The sequence below is a fragment of the Notamacropus eugenii genome, chromosome 1, assembly GCF_028372415.1.
Source record: "Notamacropus eugenii isolate mMacEug1 chromosome 1, mMacEug1.pri_v2, whole genome shotgun sequence".
Lineage (NCBI taxonomy): Eukaryota > Metazoa > Chordata > Mammalia > Diprotodontia > Macropodidae > Notamacropus > Notamacropus eugenii.
In genome coordinates, this window is record NC_092872.1 from 369,475,482 (window position 1) to 369,497,446 (window position 21,965).

General features: G+C 40.4%; 1 protein-coding gene across 1 annotated transcript in view; it reads left to right on the top strand.

Moving 5' to 3' along the window:
* Positions 1-18,245: 18,245 nt before the first annotated feature.
* NDFIP1 (Nedd4 family interacting protein 1) overlaps positions 18,246-21,965 on the top strand; it is a 48,830-nt gene continuing 45,110 nt past the window's right edge. Inside the window, exon 1 of the mRNA XM_072630624.1 lies at positions 18,246-18,669. Coding sequence (XP_072486725.1) covers positions 18,625-18,669 — 45 coding nt within the window. The 5' untranslated portion in view covers positions 18,246-18,624. The remainder of the gene's footprint in view (positions 18,670-21,965) is intronic.

Below are 21,965 nucleotides of genomic sequence, written 5' to 3' on the forward strand. Positions count from 1 at the left end.
CTGTTAAATGGGGGGGCATAATAATAGTACCTATCTTTGTATGGTTGTTGTGAGAATCAAATGAGGAAACATTTTAAAGCATTTAGCACAGTATGCACTTGGTAGGTGCTACATAAGCATCATCTGTTATTATTATGTGGAAGAGAGATCACACTCATTCTGCTTGCCCCAAACAATCAATAGTTTATGAAGTATCTTCTATGCGCCCAGGCACTGTATTAGGTACTGAGGACACAAGTACAAAGAATAAAACAATTCCTACTTGCAATGAGCTTACATTTATTTTCCAGAAGGAAAAATAGTAAGAATAGGTAGTAATTGCAAAAAAGACAAATTTAGGCTTGTCATAAAGAGAAATATCTGAACAATGAGAGCTCTGCAAAATTGGAATGGTCCACTTTAAGAGATGGTGGGTTCTCCCTCATTGGAGCACAGTCAGACTATTGAAGGTGTTACAGGGAGGATTCTTTTTTGGGTATGAACTGGACTAGATTTCCTTTCCAACTCTAAAATTCTTTGGTTCTAGATTCAGGACAGGGAAGAAAAGGAAGACCTAGCTATCAGGCACTAAAACTGGAGAGAGTTTGTCCAATATCTGCAAGGAAAATCAAGACAATCTTGCTTTCTTCTTGAATTTGGGTAGAGTCCGGTGAATAACAGGTGTGAGGTTTCTTCATAGTGAAAAATAACCTTCTACTACATACCAAATTAAGTCTTTCCTTGGTCTTCTTTCAGCTGGATTCAACCTCATTCCTAATCTTCAATGTCTAATTTTAGCTTTCAAGGGCCTAGTCCTGGCTGCTAGTTACAATGCTGGTGGCTATACTTAGAGATTTAATCTCATCACCGCTGTACACAGGGAGATACCTCTAATAAATCCTAGACCTAGCATACTCTCTGGGCCTCTTTAGAAAACCTGAGTCACTGGCATTATATCTACAGAAACTGTCTCTTTCCCCCTTGTGTTGAATGGAAGACATTGGAATTCCTGGCCTCGCCACCCCTGTTCCTTGTTGAAAACATGAGAACACTTTTTAAAGTCCAAATGGAAATTTTCTCCACCTTATGGGAATATTTTTAAAAATTCAAATGGAAATTATCTGCTCTCTGTTGACAGGAGGCATTTCTACCTGCTTCTAAGGAGGAAATCTGTCTACTTGTGGGAGGAGGACATGGCCCCACGCTACAAATTGACTGTGAAAGACTACACTCTGTATTGTGGTTAGCCTGGATTAATGTCTAGCCAAAAGGGAAAATTTTCAAAGTTAAGTTTTCTGTGCATAGTATAGAGTCTATTGGAACAGTCATAGGTTCACAAGCTTTAAAAAAGTTTTATTATTGTCCTTTCATTTTTTAACACCATAGTCATTTTTATTCAATTGTCCCTCCATTCTGTATTGCCTCATTTGGACTTTGAACTTTCCCCTTTTTTTTTTTAATTCTAAATTTAACTAAGAAAGAAAACCAAAAGAGAGAAGAATTATGTGTGAAACTGTGACTCTCTATTAGGTACAGTTTGCTTTTTCAAAAAAATATTGTAGTGGGTGCAAGAAATGACTGAGGAAACAAAGATTCTATCTTCTGAGCATTTCGACTTACTAAGGAATGCATGTCAATTGGCCAACAAATTGGGACCAGCTATCCTCATCTTAGGCCTAGACTCTGAACACAGCAGGAGACAAACTTTTATACATTAAAAACAATTAATCAAGTAAGGCCAATTAATTAAACAGAAACAATACAACGTTAGGTAATCTGATTTATAATTGGAGGAAAGATTAGAGACTTTTCAAATTGGGAGGAGGGAGTGAACAGGTACAATTGTCTGAAATCAGAAAATGAGGTGTCCCCTCCCCAAAGTGTCTGTAAACAATCACAGGAACATGAAACAATAATTGATTGATCAGTATGGGGCCAGCTTTCAGATAAAATATATGAATTGCTTAAGATGTACAATTGTGAGAAAACTCTGCTTCAATCTTTGGATCTGACTGGGTTTCTGGTCAGCATACCTTAGGTCCTTAGTTAAGGGTCTCTAAGCAGCAGGGAGTAGGGGGGTCCAGCTTCTCAGACACTCCGGGCTAGATTCAAACAATATAATAAGGTTTTCTCCCAATTCTCACAGTTGAATAAAATTTCCTCACAAGACAGAATTTGGACCAGACACATAATTGGATAGAAAAGGAGTTATTGGAAAAGGGGAAATTGGAGTTAGCTCCAGAAGTGAGTCACAAGATGGAGTCAGTGTGGTTCACTCAATTCCTCCGAATAACTACTTGCAGCCTCAATCCCCCGGATTCCCTCAGTATACAATAAATTCAACATTAAGTTACTTTCAAAATTGTCTTGTTTGTCTACACTACTTTCTGAACTTTTTCTGTTCTTTTGTATGTATTTTTAAGATGCTTCAATGCCTCCCCTTTCTTTTTCTTTTCTTTTCCTGGAAAACGTTATTGCCAAGTTCCCTTCTTTCTCTTAAATTAAAAAAAAATAGCTTTGAGACTAATGAACATAGTCGAACAAAGCATATGCACACATTTTCCATGTCCAAAAATGTATGTCTCACTCCGCAGACTTTGAGTCTATTGTGTCTCTCCCTGTCAAGAGGTGGGTAGTAGGTTTCATTACTGATCCTGTAGAGTCTTTGATCATTGCGCTGAATAAAGTTCTTATCTTTCAAAGTTGTTTTTCTTTTGTTGTTGTCATTGTTCAATCATGTCTGACTCATGATGACCCCATATGGAGTTTTCTTGGCAAAGATACTGGAGTGGTTTGTCATTTCTTTCTCCAGCTCATTTTACAGATGAGGAAACTGAGGCAAACAGGATCAAGTGATTTGCTTCAGAGTCACATAGTTAATAAGTGTCTGAGGCCAGATTTGAACTCAGGAAGATGAGTCTTCTTGACTCCTGGCCTATGTTCTATCCATTGTACCCCCTAGGTGCCCCATTTTCTTTCTTTTAAAAAAATGTTTTTATTCATTTTGTACTTAAATACAAAAAACACACATAAAAGAACATTTCCATGTACACAGCACAACATAAAAAGAGGATTCAAAATAAAAACATAAATTTTCATTTCATACTGTTTACTTTTTTAAAAAATGTAATAAATATTACTCATCATTTTCAAAGCTACCCTGCTTTTCTGTGCTTCCTTCTAAGTTTTCTGCCTCTGTTTTTCTCTGTTGTGCCTAGAATCAGAAAGACCTATGTTCATATCTGGTCTCAGATTCCACCTAATGGTATGACATTGGAAAAATCACTTAACCTTTATCTGCCTCAGTTTCCCCATTGTAAAATGAGTACAATACTAGCATCTACCTCTTAGGGTTGTGGTAAAGCATTTAGCATAGTGCCTGGCACAGAATAGGTACTTAATGAAATCTTTCCTTCTTTCCTCCCTCCCTTCCTTCCTTCCTTTCTTCCTTCCTTGTTACTATATATGTATATATGTATGCATATATGACATATACAGATACACACACATATATGTTCTGGTTCTGTTCACTTTACTCTGCATCAGTACTACAAGTCTTCCCAGGTTTCTTTAGAACTGTCCCTTTTGTTGTTTCCTATGATACAATAATATTTCACTATATTCATATTCCAAAAAATTTTATTATTGCATTATTTTATACCATAGTCATTTTCACTTAACCACTTAACCCTCTTCCACTCAGATACTGAACCTTCCCTTTCCACAGTCAAACATTTTGTAAGGAGGAAGAGATATTTCTTGAAGTAATTATCTAAGGTTGATGTAATAGACATTGTAGGGTGATCATAGGATCATAGAATGAGAACTGGAGGGGACCTTAGAGGCCATCCAATTTAACTCTACAGTTTTGCAGATGAGGAAACTGAGCCTGACGCATGACTTGAACGCTGGCCTTTAAGACTCCAAGTCTAGTGCTGTATCAACCACTCCTCAGGAAATAATGTGACAGTGCCAGCTATACAATGATGCTATAATCCTCATCTGATTTTTGCTTTATGTTTATGAATTACTGATGTGGGAACCATGGCAACATTCAATATTCTGAAAGTTGAAGGGAATGGTTCTATTGGCTTTTACCCATGAATTCCCAGGTGGATGGGATAATATATTTAAAATCCGAATTTGAGATTTTGTAGCCAGTCTGGCAATTCTACCACCATGGTTCTGGAGATGTGACTTTTTGAGTGTGACGTGACATGATATCTCACTATAACACTATTTACTGCAGGACAAAATGTGATATAAAAACAGATCTGTCTTAGATCCTTCCATGGGGTTTAATCATTGAGATAGCAAAGGACATCATTAAGAATCAGTGGCATCTCTAAGCATGTCTCAGGAAACAGGCCCCAAAGATGGCACTAGTTCAGGGCTCAGGTGCATTTTGGCCAAGAGGTTATAGCTTAGGAAATGACGACAGTTAAATAGAAGGAACTTGGGAGGGTGCTCACATGAACATAAGAGCAGTTTCACAGAGAAAGCAGTGCTTGAGTCACATCTGGCAGGAAGTGAGGAATTCTATGAGGCTGAGAGGAGTGCATTACAAACAAGAGGGAGGGTCATTGAAGAGGCCCAGAGATGTGAGATGGAGGATAGTGGGTGAGGAACAAAGGAATGCCTAGTTTGGCTGGAGTTCAAGAAGAAGAATAATGTATAATAAATGATGCTGGAAGGATAGGCTGGGACAGGTTGTGAAGGGCTTTAAAAACAAAACAGAGGAAACCTAGGAAGCCACACTCCAGAGAGGTTAAACAATAGGCCTCTAGATGGTACAGTGGATAGAGTGCTTTCGACACTGTCTGTGTGACCCTGGATAAGTCACTTATCCTGTCTGTCTCATTTCCTCATCTGTAAAATGGTGATGATAAAAGCTGCTTACCTCCCAGGGTTATCGTAAGGATCAAATGAGATAAAGCAGTTAACACAGTGTCTGGCATATCATGAGGGCTTAATAAATGCTTTTTTCCTTTTACCTCCTCTTCTCCTTGTTTAAGGTTCCACAAGGAGTAAGTAATGGAGTTAGGAGGTTTCTGACTCCAAATCTAGAACTCTTTCTTACTGTACTTACTGCCTCCCAACATTAAATGTCTACTGAACTGAATATCAATTAGCAGTAAAGATTCCTTCGTATACCATTTGCTTATACAAGCACAAAAACTCTAAACAGAGACCTTAGGTCCGATATCTATCACATGGCCATGTTTCCGCAAAGATCTATAAGGCTGAACTCTATACTTCCATCTACAAACAGTTGCTATAGGTTTTACCAAAGAGCAACATGAATTTCTTCCATCAGAGACACCCCCCCCACTTCAGTTATGTTTCTCCTGTGTCTGATAATTAACGTGCATTGTTTTTCCCTTGCCAGACTATGCACAATACAATATCTGCCTATAATATCTCCCCTGTGTGTCCCAGCTTCTCATGATAGTCCCTAAACACAGGGAGGAAATTACCTTCCATAAGAAAGAGAGGACATGGAAAGAACACTCCATTCACCCAATGTCTTCTAATACACAATTGTTGCAAGGGCCCCTGAGGCTGGTAAGCCTGGTTCCAACTCTTAAATGCTTTTAAAAATGCCTGTATCTAATTAGCTCAGCAGATTAGAACACACTATTCATGATGCTAGGGATCATGGGGATGGATTCCCAAGTAGGTTTGTTAATGTGGCGCCATTATGTGTCTGCTCTCTGCATCTCTAACTACAGCCAACCCTCAGAGCAATATATGTACTGGCTCAAAAGGAAGGTTAGTATCAGATGACTGTGTAAATCCAGCATCATAGAATATGTGGAGTTTTTTCCACAAGTGTCAACATCATGAATTCTTAGAGCTAACAGGGTCCTCAGATCATGTAGCCTGTTTCATTTTTCAGGTGAGAGAACTGAGGCTTAATGTGAGGAAATACTTCCTTGCCTAAGATCACATAAAGAACTTGTTCACTGTCTTGACTAGAACTCAGTTTTTCTTTTCTTATATATCTTTAATATATTTTATTTTTCCATAATTACATGTTAAAACAGTTTTTAACATTTGATTTTTTAACATTTTGAGTTCCAAATCCTATCCCTCTTCCCCTCGCCCTCCCTTTGTGAGAGGGTAAGCAATCAGATATAGGTTATACATGTGCAATCATGTGAAACATTTTCATATTAGTCATTTTGTACAAGAAGACTCAAGTAAACTTCTTTTATTAGATTGAACTGCTTAAAAGGATTTTAATTCAAAGCATATTCTTTGTTGACAATTGGGAGGCTGACTTTGGCATATCTCTTCATGAAATTGGCATTTGTAGTGTAACAGTGACGTTTCGGTTTTGCTGTTGTCTAGTCATTTCAGTCATGTCCAATTCTTTATGACCTCATTTGGGGTTATTTTTGGCAAAGATCCTGGAATGGCTTGCCATTTCATTCTCCAGCTCATTTTGTAAGAGGAAACTGGGGCAAGCAGAGCTAAGTGACTTGTCCAGGGTCACACAACTAGTAAGTATCTGAGGTCACATTTGAATTCAGGTCTTCCTGACTCAAGGTATGTTGCAACATCTAGCTGCCTGATGAGTAGGGTAGTTGTAACAGCTACATTTCACTTCTTCCCTGGGGTGCTCCAATGTCCTCCTGGGGTCTGGGAGGGCCTGGTCTCTTTGCCATTGACTCCAGCCACCATTGATGATATTCCTCCAATTTTAAGGGACCCCTGCAAGCCAGATCTATTTAAGCACTAGCAGTCAAATTAGCTTTCACAAAGGAATACCTACTTCAAAGATACAGCAACAAACATATAAACATCCTCCCCAATTTGTAGAAGGCATCATCCCCTCTTTCACTATCTTACTCTCTGGGAAGGGGTCAGGGATTAAGTTCACAGTTTAGTTCAGTTCCTGTGTAGTATAATTCCACCAAATTCCAAGTCCAAAGCCCTGCACTGGGCTGAGTCCTGGTGACCCTGGCTTCTCAAGGCTTCGGTGCTGGACTTTTCACCTTGAATCCACCTCCATTGTTTCCATGTTTAGAATCTGGGTCTGGGTATTCTACTACCTGCACCTAGAATTAAAAAGGACCAAGGTCAGTTTTGATCTGTTTAGATCAGACCAAAACCTCAAGGCCATTTTCTAGGGTTACCTTGCCTAAAAAGGGGAAGGGAGAAGAAAGGTAGTACTTCTTTTACCTAACTCAGCTCATGGTGCCTGTGTTGTATGTGAACAGGACTTTTAGCCCTTCTGAATGAAGTCAAGAAGAGAGAGACACTGGACTAGTCTGGTTATTTGAAAAGATGCAGCCCATTCTGGCTATGTAGCCAATGGAAAAAGGCTAGCCATTCATGGAGTAGATCTTTGATGCCTCCCACGTAAGTGCCTCCATGTTAGGTGATCTAGGCATGTGCAAACAAAACCCTGTTATGCTCACCTTAAGGTTATGCTGTAAATCCCCCTATCCCGGGGAACCTCTTTCCCAAAACAGCCTGGGAAAAGTTCAGAAAATGCACAAATCAGATAAATTATGGGACCAAATTTGATTAGTGGCCTTATCATTGCTCTTCCTATGCCAATATAATCATTGTGGGGAGGTGGAGGGACGCTGGGACACCTGTCACCTTACTCAGCTTGTAGTTCCTCTGAGATGAGTTCTCAATGCTCTCTGTCTCCACTCTTTCCTTAGCATATTCAGGCCAGTTTCTAACCACCTATGACCAGCATCATTTTCTCCTTAATAGACCCAGGGAATTGCAGGCAGCTGCACTCCCCTGTAGCCTCAGATACACAAATATTCCTCCTTTCCCAAAGTACTTAGCCCTTGATACTTTCTGAACTGTTCCCAGAAGTGTTATATAAATGTCAGCTATTTTATTGCTATCATAATTATTTGTTATTATCTTGGTCATGCCTGTGTCCGAGGTAGTAAGATCCTGGGAGTTGGGCCCCTATGGAACCCTGGTGCAGGAACTCCCAGCATCCTGTGCATTGTTCTGTACTCAATATTATTAGAACAAATCAGCTATGTTCTAGGATCAAAGATGTAAATGAAAGAAATATATTTTAATAGTATTTTATTTTTTTCCAATTATATATAGACAACTTTCAACATTCATTTTAAATAAAAATTTTGAGTTCCAAAATTTCTCCTTCCCTCCCTATGAAAAGCAATTTGATCTAGGTTATATATGTGAAATTATATAAAATACAAAGAAATATCTTTTGGGTTCTATTCCTGCCTCCATACCTTTGATTCCCTCACTGGGTGCTCTTTATAAAAAATCTTTTAGCCACTTACTTTAAGGGTTTTAACAAATTGCCTCTTACCTCCTCTAACTCTCTCTATCTAGTTATTCACTTTTCCTTGTCCCTTGAGTCAGACATTCTGTTTCAGGACTAGTAATATAATCTGTTTGCTCTTACCTTTTCAAGGACTTTCTCTTAGCTTGGGATGCAATCACTCCTCCTTCCCATCAAGACATCCCTCTGTAGCATCATGTAGTAGAAAGATTGTGAGATTTGGATTGAGAGGATCTGTCCTCCTTCTGGCTTTGCCACTTACTCCCTGCATGACTTTGGGTAAACCATTTCACTCAAACATCTTTCCTTCAAAATACTTAACAAAACTTAACCTCCTCCATGAAGCCTTACATAGTGATCCCATCTAATAATAATAGCTAGCATTTAAAATTGCTTTAAGGCCTTCAAAGCACTTTACATGTTATTTCTTTTTTTGTGAGGTAGGTAGTATTTTTACCCCCATTTTACAGATAAGGAAACTAATCATATAGAGATGACTTCTCAGGGTCACAGAGTTAGTGAGTGTCTGAGGCAGGCTTTAAACTCACATCTTTCTGATTCCAAGTCTAGCACTGTGATCATTTCATTTTCTACATAATTTATGAGAACTTCTTACTATCTTGTAGCATGTCTATCTGGTAGAAGCATAGAGTTATTAAAAATGAAAAAGTATTAGTTATTGATGTCCCCACGAAGATTTAATAAAAATGAAAAAGTAATAGTTACTGATACTGTACTGAAGTCAGTGTGGCATAGTACAAAGAATGATGGATTTAGAGTCAGAAGACCTGAGTGAGAATTCTGAAATTTCTATTTGCTACCTTTGACCTTAAGTAAGTCATAACCTCTTTGAATCTCAGTTTCCATATATGTAAAATGGGAGAAGGAGAATGGTTTAGATGACCTCTGAGATCCCATCAGCCTCTAAACCTATAATAATTTTTGTTAATAGTATCTGTGGATTCCCCCCATTCTTTTGTTGTCTTTCCTTCCCTGAGATATCTTGTAAAATGATCTCCTAAAGCTTTCAAAATCATATTGCTTCCAGCATAGATTTCCATGGTATTTACTAGATCTGGTCCAATCTTTCTAAATTCATTTTAAGTGCCATTTTTATGTCTTCATTTTATACTTTGTGGACTGAGGTGTTAGAGTTCAAATGAGATGGTTCCTCTGTCGCTAATAATGAAAATAGATTATTCTAGAAATGGTGACAAATGTTTACATTTTATGCCTATTTCTTCTGCTGCCAATTTCATCTGTGAATGCTCCTAGGATAATGTGGCCTACTTGGGTCTTATGCCAAGGTTTCTATACACTTATTTTTGTCTCCACTGCTTTTGGCATTTAATGAAGTTATATCATTCATATTCTTCCTTCTCTGTAGCACTTTACAAATTATTTTGTATTCTAAACTGGTGTTGTCTTTGGCTGACATTTCCCCATAGCATGGAGATCAAGTGTAGGCTGACTAAGGCAGCTTTGAGGTTCTTTTGGCCCCTACCTTGTGGCAGTTGCTTTATACCTGTTAAAGTATAAACAGGTGTACTGTTTCCTACATATTTGTTTATGTAGGAAATAGTGATGATAAAAGTCAGTATCTTTGCTTTTTTTCCATGCCCTATTTTTTTTTAACATCAATGCCCTGTTTGATTAGGTCAATTTGAGTCAATTTCAGTTTATGAAGGATTTTTCCATTTTTATCCTTTCTTCTTAACTTTGTTGATTTGGGCCTTTGCTGTAAGTAGTTGATAGCATGCACACACACAACAGATTGTGCAATTACCCCTCATTTGTCCAACTGTTTGCTGTTAAGATATAACCAAGTATATTTTTTGGTGTGCGATACAATTCACAAAATACTCTTCTGGGAGAAAGTATGATATATAGGCATTAAGGTTCTGATTAACCAATGAGATTGTGACTTTTCATTTCTTAAACCAGAAACATTGTTCTTTTTATCATTCTTTGCTGGACCTACTTTCATACACTAAGATCACAAAGTACCAAAATATATAATAAATATATATACAAGTATTATATATTTATTATATATACTTAAAAACAAATTGTATATAGTAGCTTAGTGGTTTAATATGAAATCCTTTTTTATTTTATATAGAAATGCTCATTTTATTTTGTGTCAAGTTCATAAAAACTAAAAAAAAAGGAAAACTACAAATTACATAGGAATTTCCTGATCTGCATTAGTGAAGGGAGTTTCCACACCACAGAGCTATCCAAACTGATAAAATCACAAGTTGGACAAGAATAAAAGAACAACAACCACAAAAAACCCCACTAGAACAAACAAAAAAAAATAAAAATTTTCAAGAATTTAAGGTATTCAGGTTTCTGATCTCATTAATGTGGATACTCCCCTTTTAGAGCTCATACCTTTTCATCCTTGTCCACATCTTATCTTAACAGCTCTACCCATACAACTGTACCCATACAACCTGCTGGGGGTAAGGTGGGACTTCTTCTGGATCTCTTCATAGTGGTTGACTCCCAATGGGATGTCCATCCCATTCCCTGGTTATTCTTCTCTTACTACATAACTGGGACAGTCTTTTTCTAGTCTTTTTTTGCTAACATTTGTAAGTTTCTACTCCTGCCCAGTTTTTCATTCAAAATGTGTTACAATTTACTGCGAGTTACTCCACTAATCTCTGGGTGATCTGAAACTTTGTTCTTCAGGACTATATATATATATATATATATATATATATATATATATATATATATATATATATATATATATATATATATATATATATATATATATATATATATATATATGGAGGATTTTGTTATCCTTTTAGAGTTCAGTTTCTCAGAAGCCATGGCAATGGGAATGTCTAGTATCCAGGTGTTAGATAATAACTCCCAGAATAACCCCAAGGATTCCAGATAGTAGTTCCCAGAATCATAGTGAGAGATAATCCAACTGAGGCTGCGCCGTGAGATAAGGGGTGACATGATGCAATGTTAATTACGCTTGCACAGAATGATGATATTGTTAAAGTTAACCTGTGAGCTTAATGTTGGCAAGATGCCTTCTTTGTCTGTTGCCCTACAAAGCAGGTAGGCACTAGTCAGTGAGTGGGAAAACTATGGGGAACCCATATAGGGGAAAACCATGGGTAATGCATAGAGGAATGCATGTACCTGCCTCAACTGGCCCCCACTGAGGCTTGGGGGGATTTAGGTGAGTTCCCAAGCTATGCTGGTCTCAATTGATCTCATTAAGATGTAAAGGTAGTTGTCCCCCCTTCTCACTGTCCCCTTCAAGAAGAATGATTAGGGAATGCTCTAGGAGTTAGTGCTTCCATTATCAGCAACCCTTCCGAGAAGACTAGACTAGAGTAAGATTGCCTATTAACCTCTCTGAAGCTGTCTGCCTGTCTGATCAGATCAGGAGTGAACCTGTTAGAGGCTGGAAACTGAAAACTCCAGTGGCTCCTGTGTGTTGTCTGTGAAACACTAGGGTATTTTTTGACTTATAGTTTATTCCATTAATTGTGTTAATATTAGTGTCAAAAATATAGGTCCTTGTTTCAGAGAGAATTTTGGCTCATTGTAAGTGCTATGCAATTTCCAAAGAGTCACTATTACTCAGTTCTGGGGTCAGTTGATTTTTCATTTGGACAGGTATAGGGTTTGTGCATCTAACTGAATGTTATAGGGTAGATTATAGGCATTATTTATATACTCAGTTTTTACTGTGTAGATAGTTAGGAAGAACTCTTTTGAGTAATTATGCCTCTCATTTGGGAGGCTCTGCAATGACGTCAGGATTAATACAATCAGTATAATAGTATCCACACATAAAAGAATTTGGAGGACTTCTCCGAGTCCATAAGGAATCCTTCTTCCACTTGGCAAACAATGTCACTGACTGCCAACGTATATGGCAAACATATCTCCAATTTTATGCTTCTCTTGATAATAAGAGCCAAAGAGTTACTGAATAAGATTATTTTTGTATGTACATGGGAGTCACATTGCTAGAAGAGAGTTTTTAAGGCAACATTTTGCTTTACTGAATCAAGTGCTTTTGCATGGGCAACCAACAACAAGCACAGTTATCATCCTATATTCACTATACCTTTAAGTTAATAAAATGACTATAAAGATGTGACCTACTGTGGAATATAGTTGGTTAAAGCCCATTTCTAATATTTTCATACTTTAACAAGGAAATCTTTGATACATGAAGCACAGGCCCTGAGATAACTCTCTTAACTCATACTTGATCAGCAGGTTGGTGTAGTGCCAATGTGATATTCAGAGCCTAGGGCAGCCATGAATATGCAGGCACAATTCTGAATTGCAAAATACAACAGATTCTCCACATGAAAGACAGAACCAAAACATTTATTCAGACACCAGAAAGCCAAATTCATCATAGTAACAAAAATCTATACATAATAACAATGCAGAGGACAACACCATCCCCAAGGCTTCCCCCTGCTAGTCTTCCCTTAAGCAAAATCGCAAACAATTTCTCTCACTCACACTAGCCAGCTGCCTGCTTGCCTGCCTCCTTCTGAGCTCTGACTATTCTCTCACTAACTTCCTTTCAGCTCTGTTCTAGTTCCACCTCTTCTTATTCCACCCTTCCTGTTTCATGTGACTTAGACTCATGTGACTCGGGCTTCCATGTGACCTGACAAGTCACATGGGCCTATTAATGAATAGAAAAGATCTTCCCATTTAAATTACCATTACATGATATTTTGAGTTCCCACTCTTGTAGGAGAGGCTGGGTTTTGCTAACAAATTATCACCTTATGTGTAAAAGCAGAGACAAGATGCTGGAAGAGAAAGCTCAGATGGAAAAGATTTGGCTAATTTGCATGAGAAGCTTTTTATCCTGCAACACTCAAAACTATCTTTTAGAAGAGCAAGCTAGAAAGTTTCAGGTGGTAGAAGAAAAAGCCTTTGTTAGTTTGGCTCACAAAAAAGAAGCAAAAAAGTAGTAAGAGGGAGGTGCATGCTACCCTTGCACCAGCTGGGCTTGATTTGGGGCCCAGGCATCTGACAGTAGGATGCGTGGGAGGAGAATAAAACAAAGTTAAATGGTGAGGCTGAAGTTCGTCCAATACCAGGGAAGCAGGAGAACCACGGAGACCATGCAGTGCTTGGGGAGGTGTTTGAGGATTTTACTCAGTAGGAAGTCACAGATATTTTGAGAGAGTTCACCCAAAGGATGGGAGAACATTGGTATCTTGGATGGTGAGAATCAGTGACAAAGATAAATTTCCTGAAGAGAGAAGAGTAAATAGCTAGTGGATTCAGAGTTAGAATGGACTGACAAGAAAAGAATTGTTTACTGTTCTATTGAGAGTAGGGGTAGATTTTTGGAAGAATAGGTGGCATTCCAACTAACGAACTATACAAAATATATCCAGAAAAGGGGCTTGATGTTAGACTGAGCAGGGAAATAAGAACTGCCCCTACAGATCCTCCTAAAATATTGTATCCAAGTTTGTCATATCTGTGAGGAGAATAGGAAATTGGCCAGGTTCCAGCTTAGATTAAAAAAGTATACCTCTAGCCAGAATGATGACCCCAAAACTACAAATTAGAAAAGAGTAAAGAATAGTGAAAGAGACTATGGTAGTGGGTTCATGGACTCCAGAGGCATGGCTGACCCTATATCTATCTTGCTTCTGGTTATTGTCTCCTTGTTTCTTTTTGGTTTTTTATCTGTTCACCATGTTTGTGAGATTTGTTTTCTGCAGGCTTAGTACCCTCCACCTGCAGATGCCTAATTTAGTAAACTGGATGTCACCCCCTGGACCTGGCATCAACCAAGCTCTGGATGCCAGCTGAGGAACTGACCCCTCGAATGGGACCTCTTGGGGCAGGGACAGCTCTATGTCCAATTTCAGCAAGAAGTAGCTATGGAAGAAGAGACCTTCGCCCCTTACTCCAAGATTTTGGGTCCCATTTGTTCAAGGGAGAAATGATGGGGTGCTTGTGCTCAAGCCCCACCTTATGATATTGTTTTATATGCTTATTTTGTGTGATCTCTGTTATATTGTTGTAATGTTCTGTTGACACCAGTTGACTAAGATATTGTTTTACATGCTTATTTTCTGTTATCACTGTTAAAGTTGTGTTGTTATCAGTTGCCCCACTGACTTATGTAATGGATAAGAAATATCTTGAGGATACATGTAATGGTAATTTAAATGGGAAGATCTTTCCCATTGCCTAAGTCATATAAAACAGAAAGGGGTGGAGCTAGAGCACAGCTGAGAGGAAGTTAGTCAGAGGGTAATCAGAGCTCACAAGGAGGCAGGAAAATAGGCAGCTGGCTAGTGTGAGTGAGAGAACTTGTTTGTGATTTGTTTAAGGGAGCTGATTTGTAGGTAGCCTAGCAGGGGGAAGGCTTGGGGTTGGTGTTGTCCTCTGCATTGTTATTGTGTATAGATTTTTGTTACTATGATGGATTTGGCTTTCTGGTGTTGGGATTTGGCTTTCTGGTGTCTGAATAAATGTTTTGGTTCTGTCTTCCATGTGGAGAATCTGTTGTATTTTGCAATTCAGAATTGTGCCTGCATATTCATGGCTGCTGTAGGCACTGTACATATTGTATTAGTGCTACAATTCCGTCCCCAGTGGGGGATTAAGCCTGAGGGGTTAGAATTTTATAATATTTTATAATATTACTGCTCATTTTATGATATTATTGCCCATGACCTCCATACATTTTGCTTCCCCCACTATCATTTAACCAGGTGACATGTCCCCAATATCTCTTAACTAATTAACATCAATTAGCTTTTACAAAAGGATACTTATTTAGACTTACTAACAAGGACTGAAATACAACATCAACCTCTCAAAATAAACAAAGAAATTGAGAGGCATACTCTTCCTGCTACACATGCACATTACTTTTTACAAAAATAATCTTTCCCTATAAATTACCTTTCTTAATTTCCCTATTACTGCGGAGGGTAATATATCTTCCCAATCCCTCAGGCTCACTACTGAGGAGTCATCCTGGATTCCTTGCTGTCTCTCAACCCCACCCCTGTCACTCCCCATATCCAAACTGTTACCAGGCCTGTTGATTTCACCTTTGCAACATCTTTCAGATAAGCTTCTTTCTCTCCACTGGCACTGCTACTACTCTTGTACTTGTTCTTATAACCTCATGCCTGGATTATTGCAAAAGCAGGTGAGTCTGCCTGCCTCAAGTCTCTTTTTGCTCCAATTCATCCTCCATTCAGCCACTAAAGTGACTTTCCTAAAGTACAGGTCCAATCCTGCTACTCGATAAACTCCAGTGGCCCCCTATTGCCTCTAGGATCAAATTCAAAAAAATGCTCTGTTTGGCATTCAAAGACCTTCATAACCTAGCCCCCTCCTACCTTTCCAGCCTTCTTATATTCCTCTACATGTACTCGTAGATCTAGTGAAATTGGCCTCTTGGCTGTTCCACAAACAAGGTACTCCATCTATCTGCTCTGAGCCTTCTCTCTGGCTATCCCTCACGCCTGGAACGCTCTCTCCTCTGCTCTATTGACCTCCCTGGCTTCTTTTAAGAGCCAACTAAAATCCTACTTTCTACAGTGAGTCTTCCCTAACCCTTATTAAGTCTAATGCCTTCCCTCTGTTAATTGTTTTCTATTTATCCTGTATATAGCTTGCTTTGTCGCATTTGTTTACATGTCATGTCATAGCATCACCTCCCTGAGGTCATGGTCTTCTTCAAGAAGGAAGGACAAAAAAAACCAACAATAAAAATAATGTTTCCCTCATTGGATTATTAGCTCCTTGAGGTCAGGGATTGTCTTTTGCCTCTTTCTGTATGCCCAGTGTTTAGCTCAGTGCTTGGCACATAGTAGACACTTAATAAATGTTTACTGACTGATTGATCTACTTTATGCCTACCTTGCCTACTTTTAGTTCCTCTCTGCCTCCAAATTATAAAATTTATCCTGAGTCCTCCAGTGATCAACCACTCCTTTGAATTCCTATTGTACTTTCTAGGATCATAGGATTTAGACATGAAGAAACTCTAGAAAACAACTAATCTAATCCCCTCATTTGACAGAGGGGTAAACAGAGACCCATAGAGGTTAAGTAACTTGAGGGGGGTTCAAGCTCAGGCTTCTGATTCCAAATTTGATGGTCTTTCCACTATAGGGCACAATGGACCACTTACACTGGGTATTTGATGATATACAGTGATTGATGGATGGGGAGTTCCTTTTGGACTAAAGAAGATTTGGGTTTAAATCCCCCTCCCTCCCTCCTTGGGTGAGTCGCTTGACGTCTCCGTGCCCCAGACAATTTTCTAAACCTACAAAGCAAGAGATAATCAGTATTGGTAAAGGGAATGCCTCACTTGGTGACTCCTTATACCGCTGAATCAGTGAAAAGCATTTATTTGGCACTCATGGGTCAAGCACTGGGCTGTGTGGTAATACAAACAGAAAACTGAAGTGGTCCTTGACCTCAAGGAGTTTCCACTCTAATGACAAAATGTGTACATGACAAAATGTAGTGGGTAGGGTAGTGTGTTTTGGTTTGAGAAGTCAGGGATGGTAAGTAGAGTCAATCATCCAGTAGTGAAGGCAGTATTGATTTGATTATGATCAGTTTCTGAACTGGAAGGTGGGGGAGGGTATGGGACATGCAGTAGGGTGGATTTTGAAGTCTCTTGGGCTGGAAAGTATAGCTGTAGGACCAGTACATAGAACTTTACAACCCTAGGACAGAGTTCTAGAGCAGAAAAGAGTAAGTTCCCCAGGCCCTGGTCTCTGACCTGAAGTTTCAGCAAACAGTAGGTAGGGTGGATGAAATGACTGGTCTGCTAAAGAAAATACCATAATAATGGCTCACATTTTAGAACTATATTTTACAGAGGTACGTGAGCCAGGTTGTGTAAGAATTCTTACTTTACAAAGAAATTTAGGTTCAGAAAGCTTGTAATTTGCTGAGTCATGTTAGTGAATGGCAGAGCGGGTATTCAAGCCTAGAGGCATCCTTCTTCACAAAGCTGCTCCCTAAAAAGTCCCTTTGCATCCAACCCTGTGTAATGTATACACAAGAGTATGGATGGATGCACATACACACCTCTACGTATGTCCACACATGTGAACGCACAGACGCATGTATACAGCCACATGCATACAGATGAATGTATGGGGGTGGGGTCTTAGTACTTGGAGACCTTGTGTCCTAACCAGTTTCTAAGCTCCTGGCAGGCAGGAGCTGTATTTTACAATTCTCTTGTAAGTCTACAAAGCACCCAGCTCATAGACACATAAAATGAGAAGGAATATAAAACAAACAAAAACCCCCTCTGCTATAACAGAACAGTCTCTCCAAGGTCAGAGGAGAGATGATCTGGCACCAAGGAAAAAATACATATTTTAGGAATGAGTTAGTGATAATAGACAGCATTTGTGATGGCCAAGAAAGGGGGATCTGGGAGATCTCCTGGAGAACGTAACTAGATCTGCCTTCCTTTCCTCTGTCACCCATGCAGGGACAGGAACCCCTTCCAGCCTCAGGGGCGGAGATGATGCGGGTGGGGGGGGAGGGTCTTCCCTCTAATTATGAAGGTAGGAGGAAGGCAGGAAATCAAAGATGCAGGGCCTGAGACTAGGGAAGGGGGGGAGAGTAACAGACTGAGAATTACCCTCCACCCCTGCTGAGGGAGGGTGGAAAGAGGAGGAGGGGAGGGGAGAGGAGGGGGAGCAGAGACTGGGGAAAGGGGAGAGAGAAGGGGGGGGAGGCAGAGGGAGGAGGAGGAGAGGGGAGCGGGAGGAGGGGGCAGAGATTGGGGAAGCAGGGAGAGGGAGGAGGCGGGGGGCAGAGGGAGGAGGAGGAGAGGGGAGCGGGAGGAGGGGGCAGAGATTGGGGAAGCAGGGAGAGGGAGGAGGCAGGGGGCAGAGGGAAGAGGAGGAGAGGGGAGGGGAGCGGGAGGAGAGGGGGAGAAGGCGGGGGCAGCGAGGAGGAGGGCTCGCGCCCGCGCCCGCACCCGGAGAGCCGGGCCTGGAGGGGAGGGAAGGGGAGGGGAAGTGGCGGGAGGGGGAGGGGAGCGCGGCGCGGCGCAGCGGCTTCGTCGTCTCGTCTCGGTCTCCGCCTCCTCTCGGAGAGATCGCGGCTGTGCTTGGACAGCTGCGCTGTCAGGCCCAGGCAGGGCAGCCCGCAGAAAACCTGAAGGAAGCCGCGGCCTCCCAGTGCTTCCCGAAGGGACCACCCATCGATCCTCGCCCTTCCCGCTGCCCCCTCCTCAGACCTCCCCACCCTCCCGGGCCTCCCGGAGAGCAGCCCCGCCACCGTCCCCGCAGCGGCCTCTCCACCCTCCCGGCTGCGCCATGGCGGCGGCGGCCGAGCCCAGCAGCGGCAGCAGATACCAGCAGGTGAGCAACGGCCCAGCCCGCAGCCCCGCCCCACCCTGCCGCCCCTCGGGCCCCGCTCTCCTCTCCCACAGGGCCTAGAACGCGACCCCGAGGCTCTGTAGGCCTCGCGCGGGGCGCCCTGGACCGAACCGGGCCTAGCCCTGGCGCTCCCACCCCCGAAAGACGCGACGCCCCCTCCCCCGCCCGCCGCAGTCGGCCCTGCGTGCGACCTGCCCGGGGATCCCCACCCCCCGACGCGACCTCCCCCAGGGGCCGGCAGGTCCCTTGGTCTCTCTGGGGGGGGGCCTGCGAGATGGAAAAGAACTGCCTTCCCCCGTTTGCACCCCCCCTTTTTTTCTTTTCGGTTTTCCCTGCTGTCAGATTGTCAGTGTTAAAAGATGGGGGGAAGGGGTAGAAAGGCACTGGAAAGCAGCGGCGAGTGCCTGCGCCCAGGCTCCCTGCTGTGTGAGGTGGGATTGCTCAGGCCTCCAAGCTGGCTCTGTTTTTGCCATCCCGCTCTCCTTTCGCTTTAAGACAATTAAAAACAAGACCGACCCACGGAGGATGGCCTGGAGGTTTCTTTAAGGCCGTCTTTTGTTGCCTGTGTCCTCAGAAATGGCGACGTGGACACGGAAGGTTTGCATTTTAAGCGCTTGAAAAGGATGATGGAAGAAGATACAACTTTCTCATAACAAACATGGGCGGAAATGAACCGTTGAGGGTTGGATCTTTATTTACCAGCGGTAAATAAAGAAGACTTTTTTGGTTGTTGTCGCCACTGAACCCCATTTTTCCGGAAACCTAGAGAGGCCTAAGAGTGTTCAATAATATGGCCCCAAATCTATCGTAATTGTCGGAAAACAGCCGAATTCTAGCTGTCGATGCTTAATGATAACCCCTAATGCCAGTCTAGTCATGTTAAAGAACCTTTAGTAATAATTTGAATAATAATGCCAAGGCTTCGATAGAACATCTCTGTGCTGGATGTCCTGTGTTCCACAGAATAAATGAAAACCACGAAAAGGTTAAAATGGGAACTTTAAACCTTACATAACTCATTTTTTTTTTTAACCATCTGTATATTGTCATTTCCTCCATCTCATTTCTCAGGCTGTTAAGGGGACTTTATTTAGGAATTTGGGTAGATTGTCACAGATAATTTTGAATTGTGGCAGTACAGCTTACTGTATAAATCACTAGACTGGATTAAGAGACCTAAAGCCTAATGAGGAGCCTGTAATAGACTTTTTATATGACCTTGGACAAGTCATTCTTGCTTTCTGTGCCTGGGTGTCTCCATTAATAGGAAGTAAATAATGACCTATGTCATAAAACTGTTACCAGGATGTTCATTAATTTCAAATTTCCCAAGCATTTGTTTTTATTGATTCTTTAAATGTTAATTATGGATGTAAAAAAAGCCACACGTTTTCTTTTAGTTAGCCATCTTCTTGATGGCTGTTGGCATGTTAGCATTTAGAAAAACTCCAGGCATATTGTACTGCATACAACTGAGTGCATTATTTCAACACACAAAAGTGATATGTCAGGATTAGGTCAGTTTTAGATATTAGCATGTCATTTGCATCTGTTGGAAATGGGCCTTAAAATTTGATGTAATTGGTTAAATTTATCTTTTCCTCTAATTAAATAGTAGAAAAGAGAGTTGAATGTGTCTATTAATGTATTGAATAGTATTTTGCCTCTTCAGATCTTTAAGAACTGAGGAAAAGACCACCATAAATTTAGCATCTAGCTGTAAGCACCTTGACAACCTAGATTATTTCAAATTTTCTTTTGTATCCCCAGTTTCTGACTCGTAATAGGTGCTTAGTAAATGTTTATTGAATGAATGGTTGATTTTAGAATTCACAAATTTGGGTACAATATTTAATTTTAGGGTGAATAGAACTGAATAGAATACTTTAGGGTGCATTCATTCAAAACTATTAATATGTACTGAAAACAGGATATCCACATTATTTAAAAATAATTTGTTAGGAAAAATGCAATCACTGTATCATGCCACTTGCAAAAAATTTTACAAGTTTGGTACTAGAGCTGAGATACCTGATTTCTTTTGCTGATTCTACTTCCTACCTTTCCTTAGTGATTTGGCCAAAGTCATTTATGCTTTCCTTACTTACAATATGGTTTTGATAAACTGTGTCATCTGTACCTATCTGAAGACTTAACATTTGTAAAGAGCTTTGAATTGAGTTCCTTGGATTTGGATCCAGTGTAAATTATGTGATATGATAATCCAGTAGAACTAGGTAGAGCTCTGGATTCACCTCTGACCATAAAAGAATGGATGAAAAAAGCATTTTTTGCAATGCTAACAGAGAAAACTAAGACTTATCCCTGCCTTCCTGGAGCTTGTTGCCTAATAGTGGGAGACAAAATCTCTGGAGGGGAGAATGGGTTCCTTAGGCAAGGCAGTTGATAGTGCATCTTCGTGACTCTAATTTTTATTAGTAAATCATATCTTTCCTGGTGTTGAACCTTTTAGTAGTGCCAAAGACTTTGATGGTCAGAACTTTATTTTCTTGGTCTTCAGAACTTACGGTGGTTAAGGAGGCAGGAGCCGAAGAATTTGCTGAGGTAGTTACCAGGTTGCATCTCCACAAGAGCTGGCTTCCTTGGAAAGTTTTTTGGTGGTTGCACTAGGAGTAACAGGAGCTGGTGCTGTTGTTCCTCTGGAGCTCTTGGCTCCTTTCCCTTATGTGTAATTACGGACCAGTCGCTTAACTTATGTGAACCTCAATTTTCTCCTCTGTAAAATGGGAATATTTGGCATATCAAATCAGATATTAGCTATATCTGTGTGCATATACAAGTATACATATTATACCTATGTGTGTGTGTGTGTGTGTGTGTGTGTGTATATATATATATATATATATATATATATATATATATTGCTTGGGAACTTAAGATATTTAAAATGACTTGATATTATCTACTTGTCTCACAAGATTCAAAAGAGAGTCAAAAGAAAAATATGTAAAGCATTTTGTGAACCTTGGAACACTATAAATGTAAGATTAGCATTTATTATTATACATTAAAAATAGACTGCATAATTTTTAGTTTTTTAGGTTTGGCTTACAACCTCCTAAAGAAGTTGACAGCTTTTTGAGCCAGATGTCAACCTTGAGCTTCAGTCTGGTGTCTTACGTTTCTCTCTTGTTGATCTCCTGGAACCTCATCCAACACTTAAATCCTCTTTTCTCCCTCTACTTTCCAATATCCTAATTTCTCTATTTCTGTTGATAACTGTTCTTGAAACCTGTTTCCAAGTATTGTTGCTTCTG